The sequence below is a fragment of the Eleginops maclovinus genome, chromosome 4 (genome assembly GCF_036324505.1).
Source record: "Eleginops maclovinus isolate JMC-PN-2008 ecotype Puerto Natales chromosome 4, JC_Emac_rtc_rv5, whole genome shotgun sequence".
Taxonomy (NCBI): domain Eukaryota; kingdom Metazoa; phylum Chordata; class Actinopteri; order Perciformes; family Eleginopidae; genus Eleginops; species Eleginops maclovinus.
In genome coordinates this window covers 27,831,047-27,846,984 of record NC_086352.1, presented here as the reverse complement: position 1 = coordinate 27,846,984, position 15,938 = coordinate 27,831,047, and the positions used below count along the sequence as shown (strand labels likewise).

The 15,938-nt window shown below is 40.8% G+C and overlaps 1 protein-coding gene across 1 annotated transcript; it reads left to right on the top strand.

Moving 5' to 3' along the window:
• Window positions 1-1,260: 1,260 nt before the first annotated feature.
• Window positions 1,261-14,076, top strand: jph3a (junctophilin 3a). The gene is made up of 5 exons (XM_063880573.1): window positions 1,261-2,587; window positions 7,733-8,513; window positions 9,091-9,215; window positions 10,013-11,247; window positions 12,261-14,076. The coding sequence occupies exons 1-5, from the start codon at window positions 2,206-2,208 to the stop codon at window positions 12,339-12,341; spliced, it is 2,604 nt and encodes an 867-aa protein (XP_063736643.1). The 5' UTR covers window positions 1,261-2,205; the 3' UTR covers window positions 12,342-14,076.
• Window positions 14,077-15,938: the final 1,862 nt, after the last annotated feature.

Sequence of the window (15,938 nt, the reverse complement as noted above, 5' to 3'; positions counted from 1 at the left end):
ATATAATAAAAGATGAAGTCTTGTTTTTACAATACATTTAAAAATTAAATATGAACACTTCAATAAATAAATAATAGTTAAAAAACGACAAATATATTTCAAAATATATTGATTCATATTGAATTCAATTAAGGTTTTTTAATTTTTATAATTAAAATATGATATGTATGGCCATCTTAAGCTCAGTGGGTAGAGTTGGCGGCCATATACTGGGATCTGATCCCCATGTGGTGGACCCAGGTCGAATCCAGCCTGGGACTCTTTGCCCCACGTCATCCCCTCTGTCTCCCCATTTCTCATCTGTCTCTATAATAAAGGCAGTGGTTGCCCAAAAAACAAAAACAAAAAAGATATGATATGATATGTATATATATACATACTATTATATGGAACATTATTAAACTGCTATATATAGATATAGATATTTATTATTATTTTATAAACAAAATGATGTATATACATAAGTTTAAATAAATGTAATTTGCTTGTAATGTGATCCATACTTGATTTGTTGTAATTACCTGACTATTTAAAAAGGTTGGATCTTCCGCATTGCAACAAAAATAAAGATAAAGCAGATGAGAACTTTAAAAAGATAATTTTACCAGTTTAACCAGTTTACACTGACACAGTCGTGTCAATCCGGTGTGACATCAATTTCTGGTAACCATCAATCCAGCAGTCGGTGTGTTCGATGACAGATAGATTTTCAATACCATTATTCCCACATTTATTGATTAGAAAATGTTTACCATGTGACCCCTCTGTCAGTAAAGACCACTGTTGTCAGATGGTGGTGATGCTACCATATTAATTATACTGGCAGGCAGATAAATTATATGTTTGAATGTCAGTCTGATTCAAATAAAGCTTACTTAAGTGACAACTAGGGTCCATTGGTTTACTTACAAGATAATGGTGAAAAAGGCCAACAATAATTAGCTTTGGGAGAGCGTGGAACGGGATCAATGAGCTCACAAACCTCCAGTTATTAGGGAAACAGATTGCTGACTGACCAGATTCCAGTCTGAGAGGAGGAGAAAGTGAAATGAGGCTGGATAATTAGGAAAAGCAGGCTGTATCCCCAAAGGGGAAGAGCAGCGAGCTCTGTGCATGCAGCTATTCGCACTATCCCGCCCGTCTCTATCTCTTTAAGAGCCGAGAGAAGGAGTGTGTGTTCAGTGTGTGTGTGTGTGTGTGTGTGTGTGTGTGTGGGGGAGGGGTATTGGCTGGGGTGGAACAGTCCTGTAATGAGCAGATTTTAGAGAGAGAGAGCGAGAGAGAGAGAGAGAGAGAGGCCGAAAAAACAGGAGGACAGATGACTTGGTGGAATTGGGATACAACAACAATCCAGGTTATGGGCGATCGCTGAAATGGAGAGGACAAAGGGAAAGGGAAAGGAATAATTTATATTTTTCTGCTGCACATCCTCATCTCCAGGGGAGGCTCATCTTGAGATCACAGCAGAGCAGAGGGGAGGAAGAGGAGATATTCACTCTCCGTTATGTCTGTGTGTGTGCGAGGATGAGGCTGTGTGTGGTTATGTATGTGTGTCTCTGAGCCTTGTTTCCAGGCCATGCTATAAAGCTCCTACTTCTCTGATTATTTTTTTTAATGGCGTACCAGTGCAGCAGCATCCCTGTCCTGTCTCCCTCTCTGTGAGCTGGTGCAGCAGGGCTCATGTGGATGCTGTAATGTCTGATTGAGCTGAGCTCGGTCGCTGCTGCTGCTGCCACCACCACCGCTCTGTGGGCCTCTGGGTCTGCTGGAAAAGCCTAGGCCTCGTTGTCTGGAGCACCCCGCTGCACCGGCTGAGACGACGGGACGGCGAGCTTCACAGCTGCGAGGCTGTGTGTAGCAAGAAGGTGGAGGAGGAAGTGGAGGAGGAGGATGAGAAGCACTCTGAGCCTGCATGCCCATGGGAAGCAGCATGCACAGCAGCTGCGTTCGTCACTCCAGACCCGTCGCTGAGGCTAAGACTGCTTCTCCTTTGTAAGGCGATGCTCTTTGGGGCAACGTCCTGCTTCTTTTAAAGCAACGGGCTGGTGTTTTACCACCTAAACTTACAGGAGAGGGAGAGCCGAGGCCCTCCATGCTACCAGATTCAAGCGAGGCCTCCTCCCTCTTTGCTCCTTCTGAGTGAACCAGGCCCTTGTTTTTTCTTTTTCTTGACGTTCTAAGGATTTGCCTAAACCTGTTTCATGCATGTCCACTGGAGGCAGGTTTGACTTTGATGACGGGGGGTCGTACTGCGGGGGGTGGGAGCAGGGTAAGGCCCATGGACGAGGGGTCTGCACGGGGCCCCAGGGTCAGGGAGAGTATGCAGGCGCCTGGAGCCATGGCTTTGAGGTCCTGGGCGTGTACACTTGGCCCAGCGGGAACAACTACCAGGGCACCTGGGCGCAGGGCAAGCGGCATGGCATCGGAGTGGAGAGCAAAGGCCGCTGGGAGTATAGAGGGGAGTGGACGCAGGGGTTCAAGGGTCGCTACGGGCAGCTGGAGAGCACGGCGAGTGGGGCCCGGTACGAGGGGACGTGGAGCAACGGGCTACAGGATGGATACGGCACGGAAACATACTCTGATGGAGGTAAGGCTGTTAAAACTCATTTCCTGCTCACATGTTAAAAAACATGGTTCAGAGCTCATATTTAGACCTGTGACTTTTCTGGATAAAACACCTGTACTCTTGGACTGATTTCCAGGCTGGAAGTGGAGCGACTAGCTTAGCCTACCGCTAATATCCACTGTAACACATCTCCAATGTAGGCTACATAAATAACATGTAGGTCACATCCACATGCATGCATGGATTACTGAGCAGGCCTACAGAGCTCAGGCTCGAGGGTTCAGTGGACCCATATAATGCATGGTGTGCTGTAGTAGGTAATTTAAAATAAGTGTGACAGTGTGGATCTGCTTTGGCAGGAAGCTTTAAACAGGAGTGAGACAGACTCCTGATCAGCATAGACGAAATATTCAGTTTTACATGATATGTATGCAGTTCTTTCAAACAGAAGTACCTGAAAGTTAATCTACATCTCCAGAATGAAAGAAATTACTACATTGATATTCAAAATGACTATGAAGAGATAGAAAAACCCTACAAAGATATTTCAAAGGACCACAAAGATATGTAAATTGACTAGAAAGATACACAAGATGATTAAAAAGGGGCATGAAATGGCTAAAAAGACATACTACACGAAGACACAAAACAACTACAAGGACACAAACTTCAAGTACATAAAATACGACCCTAATTAAGTAGATAAAACAGGACAACAATAAAGCAAAATGTCTTAGAATATTCATTTTGTATAACTAAAAATAGATAAAAACAACTACTCAGAGATACCAAAGCACTTAAACAAGACATGATGACTACAAAGAGACACAGGAGATGCATACATGAAAACTTAAACCCAACCACGTTTCTTTTACTCTGGGTGCTGCACCCTAGTTTACGAGGGTTGGGGGGCCGTCTACATTGGCCTGTAGCCTAGTTATCTGGTCATGACCAAATGAAAACATAAGGAGCTTTGTTGGACTGACTAGCCACCATAATCATTTGATTTGAAAGAGGACAATTTCTAATATTAGAAATCTCAGCATTTGCTGTGTTTAGTGTTAAGAGACGCACAGATGCTTAAACACACCTTCACCCCTCTGCATCACACCCTGTCGCCATGGTAACTCGGAGACAGCAGGTCAGCCTGTCACTAGAGACCAGCTCGAGGCTCCTCTGCTCTCTGATTGGCTCTCAGCCCCCGTCAGTCTACTTAGTAAAACTAGGCCGCATGGCCCGCCTCCGAGATCCGCTAAAGGACCCGGATAATGGCAGCTAGGTCAGTAAGTGATGCAGGTGGAATAAAAACACGGTGTGTGTGTGTGTGTGTGTGTGTGTGTGTGTGTGTGTGTGTGTGTGTGTGTGTGTGTGTGTGTGTGTGTGTGTGTTTGTGTGTGTGTGCGCGCGCGCACTGCACTGAAGGTGTGTCATTTGCCGAGAGGCGGAGGATAAAAGCAAGTGCACTGAGGCTAACATGCTAATACCTACAGTGTTACTACGATATTAATATATGAAACAAAGATACTTGGAGAGGAAACAGGAAAAAAAGAAGAGTGCGTCACGCGACATCTCTTCTCCCCTCTTCCGCTCACGTGGAAGACCGCCGACAGATGAATGTAGCACGCACCAGCTGACACACTTTCCACAACCCAATAATTGTGCAAGTCGCTGTTTCCACACGCACAATCACTTTAAGTCATCTTTAGTCAGCGAGCCCTTATTAAAAAATGATAACGAAACCATAAAATAGAACACATGCAGCCAGAGACAGTCCGGGGCTGATTTCAGCACCGCGGACAGCTCCTGGTCGAAACAGACTTAAAAATACTTTCTACAAGTTAAAAAGGAATGTCGTTGAATGAGAAAATCCACAAAGCAAATGAAGAAACGAATTATTCAGCAAAAAATAAAGCAAATTACTCAAATTAGCGTGTACAAGTAGCTATTCACAGCATTCACCTTTAAACGGTACATATTCCCTATGTGTCTAATTACTGTTTCTACAGTTGACGTACAAAGTTGACTTACTGTTTCTGCGGTTGTTCAAATGTTTAGCATACTGTACTTTCCATTTTATACTTGTACTAAACTGCATTTCAGAGGGAAATATTACAGTTTTTACTAAACATTTGATAACTTTAGTTACTTTGCTAATTCAAACACATAAATAACTAAAGAAAAAATAATAACCATGCAGTATATCAAGTAATTAAAAGGAGAATTTTATTAGCGGCAACATTGTGATGATAACAGTAATGCTTGTTATGATGTTAGACCAATATCCGAAGTTTAATTTAATAATTTGCAGCTGAGCTGCTCCTTTTTTTCCTTTTTTGCATTGTATTGTGGGAGATTATAGTTTAACAAGAGCACATACAAAAAATAAGCGTTTTATTTATTCTGCATACTGACTGTTTGGACTTTACTTAAATTAAATAAAACAAATGTTTAGAATCAAGTTAGGACACAGCTACAGGATGTGACCCAATTCCTGACTACAATATAAACGCAAGGTTTATGTAATAATAAAATGAATGCATCAATGAATGAACATTTTAAACTACTTTATAGCCTTTATCTCTTAGTTGATATTGTTTCTATATGTTCAAATTCCAACAAACAAAATTATTAACACAATCAGCTTGGAGCTTTAGCATTGCACACTGTAAAAATTACAACGTTAACTTCAATCAAAAACGGATGGATGTTTTTTTGTGTGCTATGATGGAAACTATTTCCCCAGATTCCCACATTGCACAAGGAAAGACATGTGTATGGCGTTAAAACATAGTTTAAGAAAGCTTTAACTTGTCAAGTTTAATAATACCAACTGCAATATGTTTTCTAAATACTTACAATACAGGTGTTTATTATACCCGTTCAAAAACTGTGACATTCCCCGACTGATTTATTTAATTATTTTTTAAATACAGAGAACAGAATAGTTCATTGTAAACTTCTCTTTATTTATTTCAGCACCATGAACAGCTCCAGTCCCCACCACATAAAGTAAAAAGAGAAAGTAAAACATTTGTTCTTTTTTCAAAATCATAGTTTAAGTTGAGCTGAAACAAGTGGTCAAGTAAATGATGATAGTATTAACTAGTAGTATATTAACTATGATAATCATTTAATCGTTTGAGTTACTTTTCAAACAAAAACAATCAAGCTGCAGTGTTTTCAAGTTAGGAATCTTAAGGCAAGTCAAGTTTCTTTATATAGCACCTTTCAACTTATATCTCTGTACACTGAATATGTTTGAATATATGACTGTGAGTCTGTATTTTCTGACATTTTAGAAACCAAGTATTTAATTGATTCATTGAGAAAATAATCATCAGACACAGCCCTAGATTCAGTCTATTCATGATTTCCTGAGGCTCAGCACAGGTTTGATACAGACAGTGTAGACATCTGTTAAAATACCTTTCATGGCATAAAACTCTCTTAGCTTTCTCAGCAGGAGCTGCTGCTGTCGAGCGCTTCTGTAAATGAAACTGACGTGTTGAATAGGAGGCAGCTGAATGGCCCAGAAATATGAAACTGTGAATCCTCTTAACCTCTGACCCCCTCAGGGACCTGAGGAGAGGGTGGTGTAATTTTGTTCTCTCCCCACAGCAGACCTGATCTTTGTTTGAGTTTATCTGGCTAGCTCTCCTTCTTCCAGGGAATCAGAGTATCGATGGCAGTTTATTCAATGTTTATAATTTTGTTTGTGTATATTTGTGAGGAGAATGCAGAAGGGTAAGACATTATTAATAAACGCGTTCAGATCAAAGGGTTTTATTGTATATTTTGGTCATTTTCAGAACTTTGGAAGAAATTCACAAGGAGGATTTAATCACAACTCTCTCTGCTTGTGTTTCATAAATAGCAGAATTCTCCCACCATTCACACATCACACACACAGTAATCCTTTCTTCCTGTTGTAGTGTGTTGGTTTGTCTCTATATCTGCCAAATCTGAAGAAGCTCAGCCACAATCATTTCCGATTCACTGTGTAAAAACTGGCGCTTTACTGTTTTTTCGAAAGTGCCTACGTGCTTTCCTGCAGTCTAGGAAATGCTATATATCTGGGGTTATGGTACTTTTTTAGCTGCCTAAATGTTGTGTATAAGTGTTACAAACATTTTATCCCAGGTGTGGTTACCAACAACATAAACCAAAAAAAAATGGTAGCATGTCAAAATGCATTTTTTATTTAAAAAAAAAAAATTATAAACTGGAAAACTATTATACTATAACAGGTTGGACAGTCCACATCAGGGGATATTGTTGGTCTGTCTGTCGGTCCTCAACTTTGGTTCAGACTGAAAAATCTCTACAACTTCCAAATGTAATTCAATGAATCACAGTAAAAACAATAGCCAGAGAAAGAATGGTGCTGACATTACTGTTGCTGCTCTTAGTAAAATGTCTTTACAACAGTAAGATGGATTGTCATTACATTTTGTATATACATTCAAGACCAATGGATGTTTTGCAGGTATTTAATCTTAAACCAAATATTGAACAAATGTATGGTTTTACCTATTAATAAGCACAAGATGTAGAGTCAGAATTTCTGATTATATTTATTCCAAGGGGAACATGAATGTCTGACCCAATTTTCCATCCATACAATAGTTGTTCACATGTTTCACCTGAAATTAAATTTCAACTTCATTGTGGTGAGAAATCACCGAAGTAAGTAGGATTAATCCTCTGGTGACCATGAATATCCAAACAAGTTTCATGGCCGTCCATGAAATAGCTGTCAAATTAAAGAGTTTTGTGCTAATATTTGATGGATTTCAGGTATTTATGGAACTACTCAAATAGTTACTCTGTTTCAAACTTTGGCTTGTCATTACCTCAACTCCTTCTGATTTTCATTTGTTGTCAATCATTAGAGACAAACGTATGCTCCAGAATCTATTTACTTTTTAAATCAACATTCATGCAAGGTTTAATGATTTGGATTGCCTGGGTTGAGGGCTGTGTTTATTGGCTCAAATGCTTTTTAACGGAAAAACTTGTTTATGTCAACGAAACAGTCAACTCAATGGTGTTGCATTCAAAGGCAACCCTTCTGGGAACCAAGAATTTGAGCTTCTTGGCAATAGTTTCAGTTTGGACCAAAGTGTAGGTCAAAACTGACTCTCACCGTGTCTGCTTTTATTTCAGGAACCTACCAAGGCCAGTGGCTGGCCGGGATGCGTCATGGCTATGGTGTGCGGCAGAGTGTACCGTACGGCATGGCGGCTGTCATCCTTTTCCCTCTGCGAACATCCATAAATTCCCTCCGCTCCGAGCACAACCACGGCCCTCCGGCTGTGCTTGAGGACAGCAACGCCACCACACCAACAGATGGGGTGGTGGCCGGCCTGGCAGGGAGCCCCGTGGGCAGAGGAGGGTTTGCTCTGATGGCTCCGAGTGAAGCTGAGCGCCAGCGGAAGAGGAAAGGACGCTTCCGTCAGTCCATCCTGAGTGGACTAAAGCTGCGACGCTCAGAGTCCAAAAGCTCGCTGGCAAGTCAGCTCAGCAAACAGAGCTCCTTCTGCAGCGAGGCTGGCATGAGTACTGTCAGCTCTGCTGCATCGGACATCCACTCCAATGCCAGTGAGAGTGAACAAGGAGCCCCTGTGGACGCCACTGTCACTGAAATGTATGCTGGCGAGTGGCGGAGCGACCAGAGGGCTGGCTGGGGTGTGAGCCGTCGCTCGGACGGCCTGCATTATGAGGGTGAATGGGTGGGAAACAAGAGGCACGGATATGGATGCACCACCTTCCCGGATGGCACCAAAGAGGAAGGGAAGTATAAGCAGAACACGTTGGTGAGCGGAAAACGCAAGAACCTGATCCCACTGAGGGCCAGTAAGATCAGAGAGAAGGTGGACCGGGCTGTGGAGGCTGCTGAAAAGGCTGCAGACATCTCAAAGCAGAAAGCTGAGATCGCCATGTCAAGGTAACATGCTCACTTTTTGGCAGTGGTGGAAGAAGTATTCCGATGCTTTGCTAAAGAGAAAGTAACACTGTGAAAAGCCCTGTAATCAAGATAAAATATGTAAAATGTCCATAAATCATGACATGGTTACTCAAGATTATCCACAGACCTTGTGAGCAGTTTAATGTAGAAATATTTACTTGTTTGCATATCAACGGAAGTCCATTCATAGAATAGAGGTTCGTAATAGCACAAACTGTGAAAATTAATGGCTGAACTGTGACTTCTAGCAACGAAGATCTCAAGTAGATGCACCCTTCCTTCTGCACATTGTTACAGTTGGCAAGTGTAGTTTGGTAGATCGAAAATAGTTCAAACATAAAACCTCTAACAACAAGGTGTTAGTATTATCTTGAGTAACCAGTTCAGGACTTCTGGAGAGAGACATTGCTGTTAAATAAACAAATTAAAACACAATATGTAAAAAACGATTAAGAGGATGTGACTTAAAAAATAGCCAGGTGCTATAATAAGCAGTGTGGATAATTAGCATTAGCTTCAGCCTGTTTGACAGCAGTGTTTATACCTGTGTGTTAAGGATGAGCCACGCTCGTGGGAAGGCGGAGGCGGCTGAAGGAGTGGCGCAGAAGGCCATGGAAGAGTGTCGACTAGCCCGAATCGCTGCCAAAGAGCTCTCTCCCTCTTTTCACATCTATGGGAATGGTGAGTGGATGACACAGAAGAGTGTCCAAATTTAAGCCAATGTGCACTTTCACTCATGCTGTTTTATTTCATTTAGGTGTTTGAAGTTCAGAATTACATGTAACATTTAAGCGTTATCACAACAATTTATATGCTTTATATATATCTACCAATAGTTGTTATGCAAGTAAAATAATAATAATACAATTATGTTTATTCTGTGCATCTTAGATTTTTAAAAGCATTGTAGCCATAAGGTACAGTATTTGTTTTTCTTTGAGATTTTCTCTCATTCTTTGCCAAATTCCTGCCCACTTTCATGTAGTTTAATTTCCCCCCCAGAGACCAGGGTTTTAACAATTAGTCATAAATCGTGACTAAATAAAATAAAAAAGCAGCACATTATGAAACTAATAGAATAAGGCTCATTACTCTAATTTAAAACCTAGATAACAGTGTGTATAAGTATTGCCTGATTTATTTAAAAATAAAAAAAATCTCATATGTGGATTTACACTATAGGCTCAGTGTTTACATACATAGGTTGATCTTATAATAGACTACAGAGGATTAAAGCATTTTAGAATTCAACTAAATTAAGTGTTTTCACTTAGTTAATCCTCTGTAAGCCAACAATGACTGCCAGCACCAGATCCAATTTGTATGCAGCTTTTCTCTCTTTTTGCTACCCTGCATGCTGATAACTTCACAAACACCAGCACAACACACTCACACCATACACACTCTAGGTCTGATGGACTTGGCGTGGATTGGTGCCAAATCACTTCACTGGTGTTATTCTCCAACTGTTTTTGCAGGGCTCGAATGTCAGAGGCCCAAGCACCAGGACGCCAAGGACAAAGACCATGAAGTGATCTCCACGGGAACAGACAGTCCGGAGCTGTGCACGCCGGACACCACGCCGCCTGTAATAACACCTGATCTTAGCCCCGTGCTGAGCGTGCCCACCTCGCCCCCCCATACCCCACGCAAACACGCTCATCGCCCCAGAAATGCTTGCTTCATGCGCCAGAGCGCTGTGGACGATCAGGGCGGGGCCGAGATCCAGGTGCTGGTGGAGGGGCGGGGCATGGATCTGCCCAGGGGCGGGGCTAACAATTGGACTGATGACATGTATCCAGAGCGCGGAGGCAGCAGCCGCTCCACCACACCCTCCCTTCTTGAGGAACAGGAGGGCCAAATCAACGGCCACGAGCAAGCCCCAATGTCCAACCACAAACCGCGGGAGAAATCCAATCACAAGTCCCGGGAGCACGCCTCCTCCTACAGAGCATGGGAGCACTCCAACCAAAAGCCCTCCAAGCAAGCCTCTTCCAATCACAAGTCGAGGGAGTACTCGTCGTCCAATCACAAAACATGGGATCATTCTTCCACCAATCACAAGGCCTGCGAGCATGCCTCTTCCAACTACAAGCCGCAGGTGCACATTTTATCCAATCACAAGGCCTTGGAACATAACATTTCCAATCACAATACTTCTGAGCATGCTTCTTCCAATCACAAGTCCCAAGATTATATCTCCTCAAATCACAATGCAAAGGACCACGTCTCTTCTAGTTACAACCCTCGAGAGCATGTCTACTCCAACCACCATCCAAAGCAGCACAACCCTTCCAACCACAAGCTTAGCGAGCATGCTGTAATCGACCAAAGGCTAGACGGCGTCACCGGGGGCTGGACTGCTGAAAGCACCCTTAGGTGGAGTCCGGCTCACTCGCGCCTCACAGAGCAAGACGAGGAGAGGATCAATGACTATACGGTTGATATGAGACTCCAGTGTCCGGACTCGCAGAAATCTCGGGGCCTGGGATCGGAGTCCCCGGCCTCAAAACACAACAGGCTGCGGTCAAGAGGCCTTCGGCCAGTCAGAGAGGGATCAATGGACTCTGTACAGATGCTGGACAACCTGAATGTGGGGGCAGAGCTGGAGGAGTGGCCGCTGCACAGGGACCTCACCCTCTCCCCACCCCTCAAGTCTCAGCCCATCACTCTGGAGCAGGAAGGAGAGCACCTCACCCTCAAATCAAACTCAGTGAGTTATCACACTCAAAGTGTGTCTGTTTAGTGTTTAATTCATATCAATAAATAAAATGAGTAACTTCACAAATACGCGTATTTGCTTTCAAGCGGATGGAAGCAAATAATTATATATTTTCATAAATGCAGAACTTTTGCTTTAAGTCTATTGTCGAGTCATGTGAGAGTGTGTACTTGATAACATCCAGGCAAACCAAAATAGTAATGCCATTTTTACAGAGAATAGACAATATAAATTGCGAAATAAATGTTTCCTTATTCGGTATATATGATGCTTAAAGCCACAATGTGTAGGAGTTGAAAATGTTGATTTCAGAATCAATTTTGTTGAACTCATCTAATTTGACGTCATATTTTGTTCCACAACAAACCTGTTGAGATTATTAGAAGCCCCAATGAAGTTTGGCGGCGTGTAAACGCATTTTTCGTATTGGCTAAACAGTGGTAGGCTACTACTGTGACATCATTTGGGCCCAAAAATACGTTTTCCCATTGACTTGCATCGGAAAACAAATGTATGTAAATCAACTTCCCGGTAAGAGCACTTTTAAAGCCCTTGTTTAATTCATTAGGGTCTAAATTGCGCTAAAAACAGAATCCAGATTTATTTTCTCTCTCCATTAATCCGCGCGAGCTGGAGGCGGGGCTTAAGGAAAACTCAAGTGCACCCGCTCTATGGGCCCAGATACGGGTACTTATGGCGGGCCATTTCGGCTTCATGTGCCACTGAGCAACTTTCAGAGGAATGAAAGTGTTCCGTCTCCAACGCTGTATCCAGTTCTCTTTATCAACCCATGGTTTTTCCACAGCTAAAAGAATAGTCAACATGTGGTATATTTCTTCAGTAAAAATGTAATGAAGAAAACAGCTAAAAACAATACTTGTTGCACTTTTAATTGCCATATGTTCTAATATTTGATTCAATTGCAACTGTGTCATTTTCAGTCATTTTCTGTCTGAATGTATGCAACTAAACACTTTCTTTTTCTCCCCTCTCTTGTCTTTTAGGGCTCCAGCTCTATTCTGGTGGTTATGGTCATTTTACTCAATATTGGAGTAGCCATTCTTTTCATTCACTTCTTTATTTAAGCTTATACAGGTATGATCTACTAAGACTTATTGATAACTACGGTATATTATATTATTACTTGCTGAGATGGACATTCTGCCTATTCGACTGGAGCCCGCAGCCCGAGTGACGGACACAGCAGAGCCTTTCTATTGTTGCTTCCGGTCTTTTCACCTCTGTTGAAGCCCATTTCAGTTCCTCTGAAAGCACTGTTTCTTTTTTGAATGCTTATTTTGAGCTTGCAACTATAGAAAAAGAAAGCAAGAGAGTTTATTTAGAAAAAAAGGAAGAGTGCAGCTTTAAACGAGCGTGGTGTTTCGGGAAACACATGCATGGATGTCCATCAGCTCCTGCTAAATGGACTGGAGATGGCACAGGCAGTTTTGCCCATTTTTCCATGACTCTAGACAAGAATATAGCAACCCTTGTTTCCTAGGTTATCATGAGAAACATGCTAACCAAGAGCATGACACACACATCATCCTAAACCCCACAGACAATTACCCTTTTTGCCTTTTAACCCTTTCCCCTTTTGGCCCCCATCCACCAGTCTCTACCCCTTATTCGCACTATGCGCTACATACAGAACTATGCTGCAAGAGTAGATCCATTTTAAAGGGCTCCGTCATTCTTCTTTTCCTTTTTCCACTACGAACTGCACACACAACCATTGCATGAGGCTGTGTGGGGTTTTAAAAGTGCATTTTCTATCCCTTTAACATCACTGTTCCGTCCTCATTTGTATGCACTCCATCTTGGTTATTACGCGTGGCGGCAGATTTGGAAAGTCAGCCGCCAACGCCACCTTGCGTCCAATCAAAATTACAGAATCTGACCGAGCTAGATTCATCAGCGACCAACACACTCCAAGACCCAAGAGTCTCAACTTCGATGAACTTCCTGAATTTATTGTTAAGTGAAACATATTCGCACGTAAAAGAATAACACAACACATACACATTAAACTGCTGACATACTGAGGAGGGCTCAGCCTTGACCCTTTGTACAGCCTTGAGACTGTTATGTTATAACCACTAATTCTACTATATATGTGTATGTGTCATTATTATTCAAGTTTGTTACTTTTTTTGCAGTTTGCAAGACAGAGAGAATGCTGAGTGCCTCGTATTTATTCATTTCCGTCTCAAATTTATTTAAAAAGAAAAACCCCGTCCCGAGATAATTAAACACCCAGACTAAGAGGAGACGAAGAACCTTCGACATTAAGAAAAGGTGACCCCCACCCAACCCTCTTCCTGCCCAACACACACTCACACACAAACACAAAACTTCCCTTTCACCCTGAAATGGCATGCACTGTTTTGTCTCTCTCCCAGTCCCCCTTTTCGGATCAGTCAAAAAGGGAAAAATGGGGTTTCTACGGTGTCATTTCCAGACACTTTTTGGGCCGGATGAGATTTTTTCAGCATGTTTGTTCAGCCTGCTCAATCTGGTGTCGGTTTGTGAGTTTCCCCTCTCGTCTCTTTTAATCCAGCAACACAAGGCTACATGAGACATGGAGAGCAGTGTAAAATAAACGCTAGCTTTTAAACTCTCAGTGGATTACCGAAACGTCCCGAGTTTATGAATGATATAAAAAGAAACTCTCTGCTACTGTATGTTTTATACTTCGCACCCAGTGGCATCATCATGTTGTGACATCATTGCATGCCCGAGCATGCTCTTTCTTACTCTTTGGTTTATGAGGTTGTTTCGAAGTTAATGTGGAGAAAATAATGAAATGTTTGAAATTAACGAGTTTGGTGTGGTTTATTCTTGCTCTCTCCACTACTCAACCAATTGCTTCAGTTATATATAGGTGGGAAAGCTCATTACAAATTAAACGGACATTCTGGTTGTGGTTATTTATATATGAACTGTATTTCAATAGATTTCCCAGAAAACCAATATATGTCATAATATAGCAATATCAGTATAAAATATCACATGCACTGTGGGAGAGGATTTTATCCTTGATCACAAATTACATTTCTGAAGGCAAAATGCAGAATATTTAGTAATGAACACCACTTTTATTTAAGGTTACTGCGGGTAAGGGAAGCACATATTTTACGTTTGTAGTATGTAATTTTAAAGGAATAGTTCAACATTTATTTTATGCTGCTGCTTATACTAAAGTGGGACCTTACTCACTAGTTAGGTATATTAAACAAAGAATCTGGACAGCTAGTTTTCTGCAGTAAGATAAACATAATGTAGGGTTGATAACATTAAATGCCAAAGAAAATACTATGGGCTTAGACAAACGCTCTATTTTTCACATGGATCATCTGCTACTGAAATATGTCCAAAGGCTGCAAAGCACTGTACCTGGGATGAGTCCACTGAACTAATATAAATCTGTTCACATTCATATTCATACATTAATGTATGTATTATAATAATATATATATTGTAATAAAAGGTGTATTTTTAGAGCATCAACACTAAACGTTTTTGAAAGATACAGTCACATCAATCACTGGCCCAGAGAGATTGTTTGCAATGCTTAGCCAGTCATAACTTATTTTTTCTTATGATTATTGGACAGTATAGACACCAAGACTTATATACATACAATACATCAAGTCAAAATGAGCTTAAACCTGTATTTGTATCTATAACCAGGGAATTTAACTTGAGCCATGAAATCTCTGATGAAACAAGCATTACTTATCGTAACTTTTCCCATTCACATATATTCTGTATTAACACAAACGGGTTTTTTTATATATCTCCTTTGATTACATTTTTAAATGCCTTATATGGAAATACAACCATTACTGATTTGATGGTTACATATAAAAAACACAGTATATGATCAGCTAAATGTTCTTAAAGTATGGAATTTTACTATTGCAGCAATTCTAAATATTTTATTTGGTGATTCAATTTAACTCAAATGTTTCTAATTATATACCATGTTCTCATTTTATTTATTTTTTTAATCTGATGCAAAGGTATGGGTTATTAAAGCTGAAAAAAAGTGAATAATCAACCTCTCAAAAGAAGTGGAGTAAAACAATAAACTACTCAAGTAAGATACAAGTTTCTTCACAATGTCAGGCAACATTGTTTGATTTTCATCAAACTGAAGTGAAATGGCCCACTTTCATTTGTAAATTAAGTTGAAACCTAAAATGCAATTCATTCAGAATTGGTAACCAACAGCGTATGTGAAGACTTTCATCGTTAAAATAAACAACTGAATACACTAAGGGCATTAGCTTTTGTAACTCCAATAAGAGATGGGTGAAAAGTTTCTTTTTAATAAAAAGCAGCCTTAAAGTAAACCAAATGTTTAAAATGATGTTAAGTGTCAGCTGAAAGTTTGAAAATTAAAAAAACAAACACATTATGGCCTGTGAACGATATTATTTTATATCATTATATAAAGCTATTATCATTGATTCATTCATGTGTACGCAGGAGAAAGTTTAATGCTGTAGCTGATGGAAGTATTTTACTTTAGTGTTGTGTAGTTTCATTGATTTAATAGAATACATAAAAAAAATTGGCAGTGTGGCTCAATAAATATGAGGTTTGTGAGTGTTGTTCTGTACTCAGATAACTGAATCAACTTAAAATAATACAACAAAAAGGCTTTTGTTTAATTG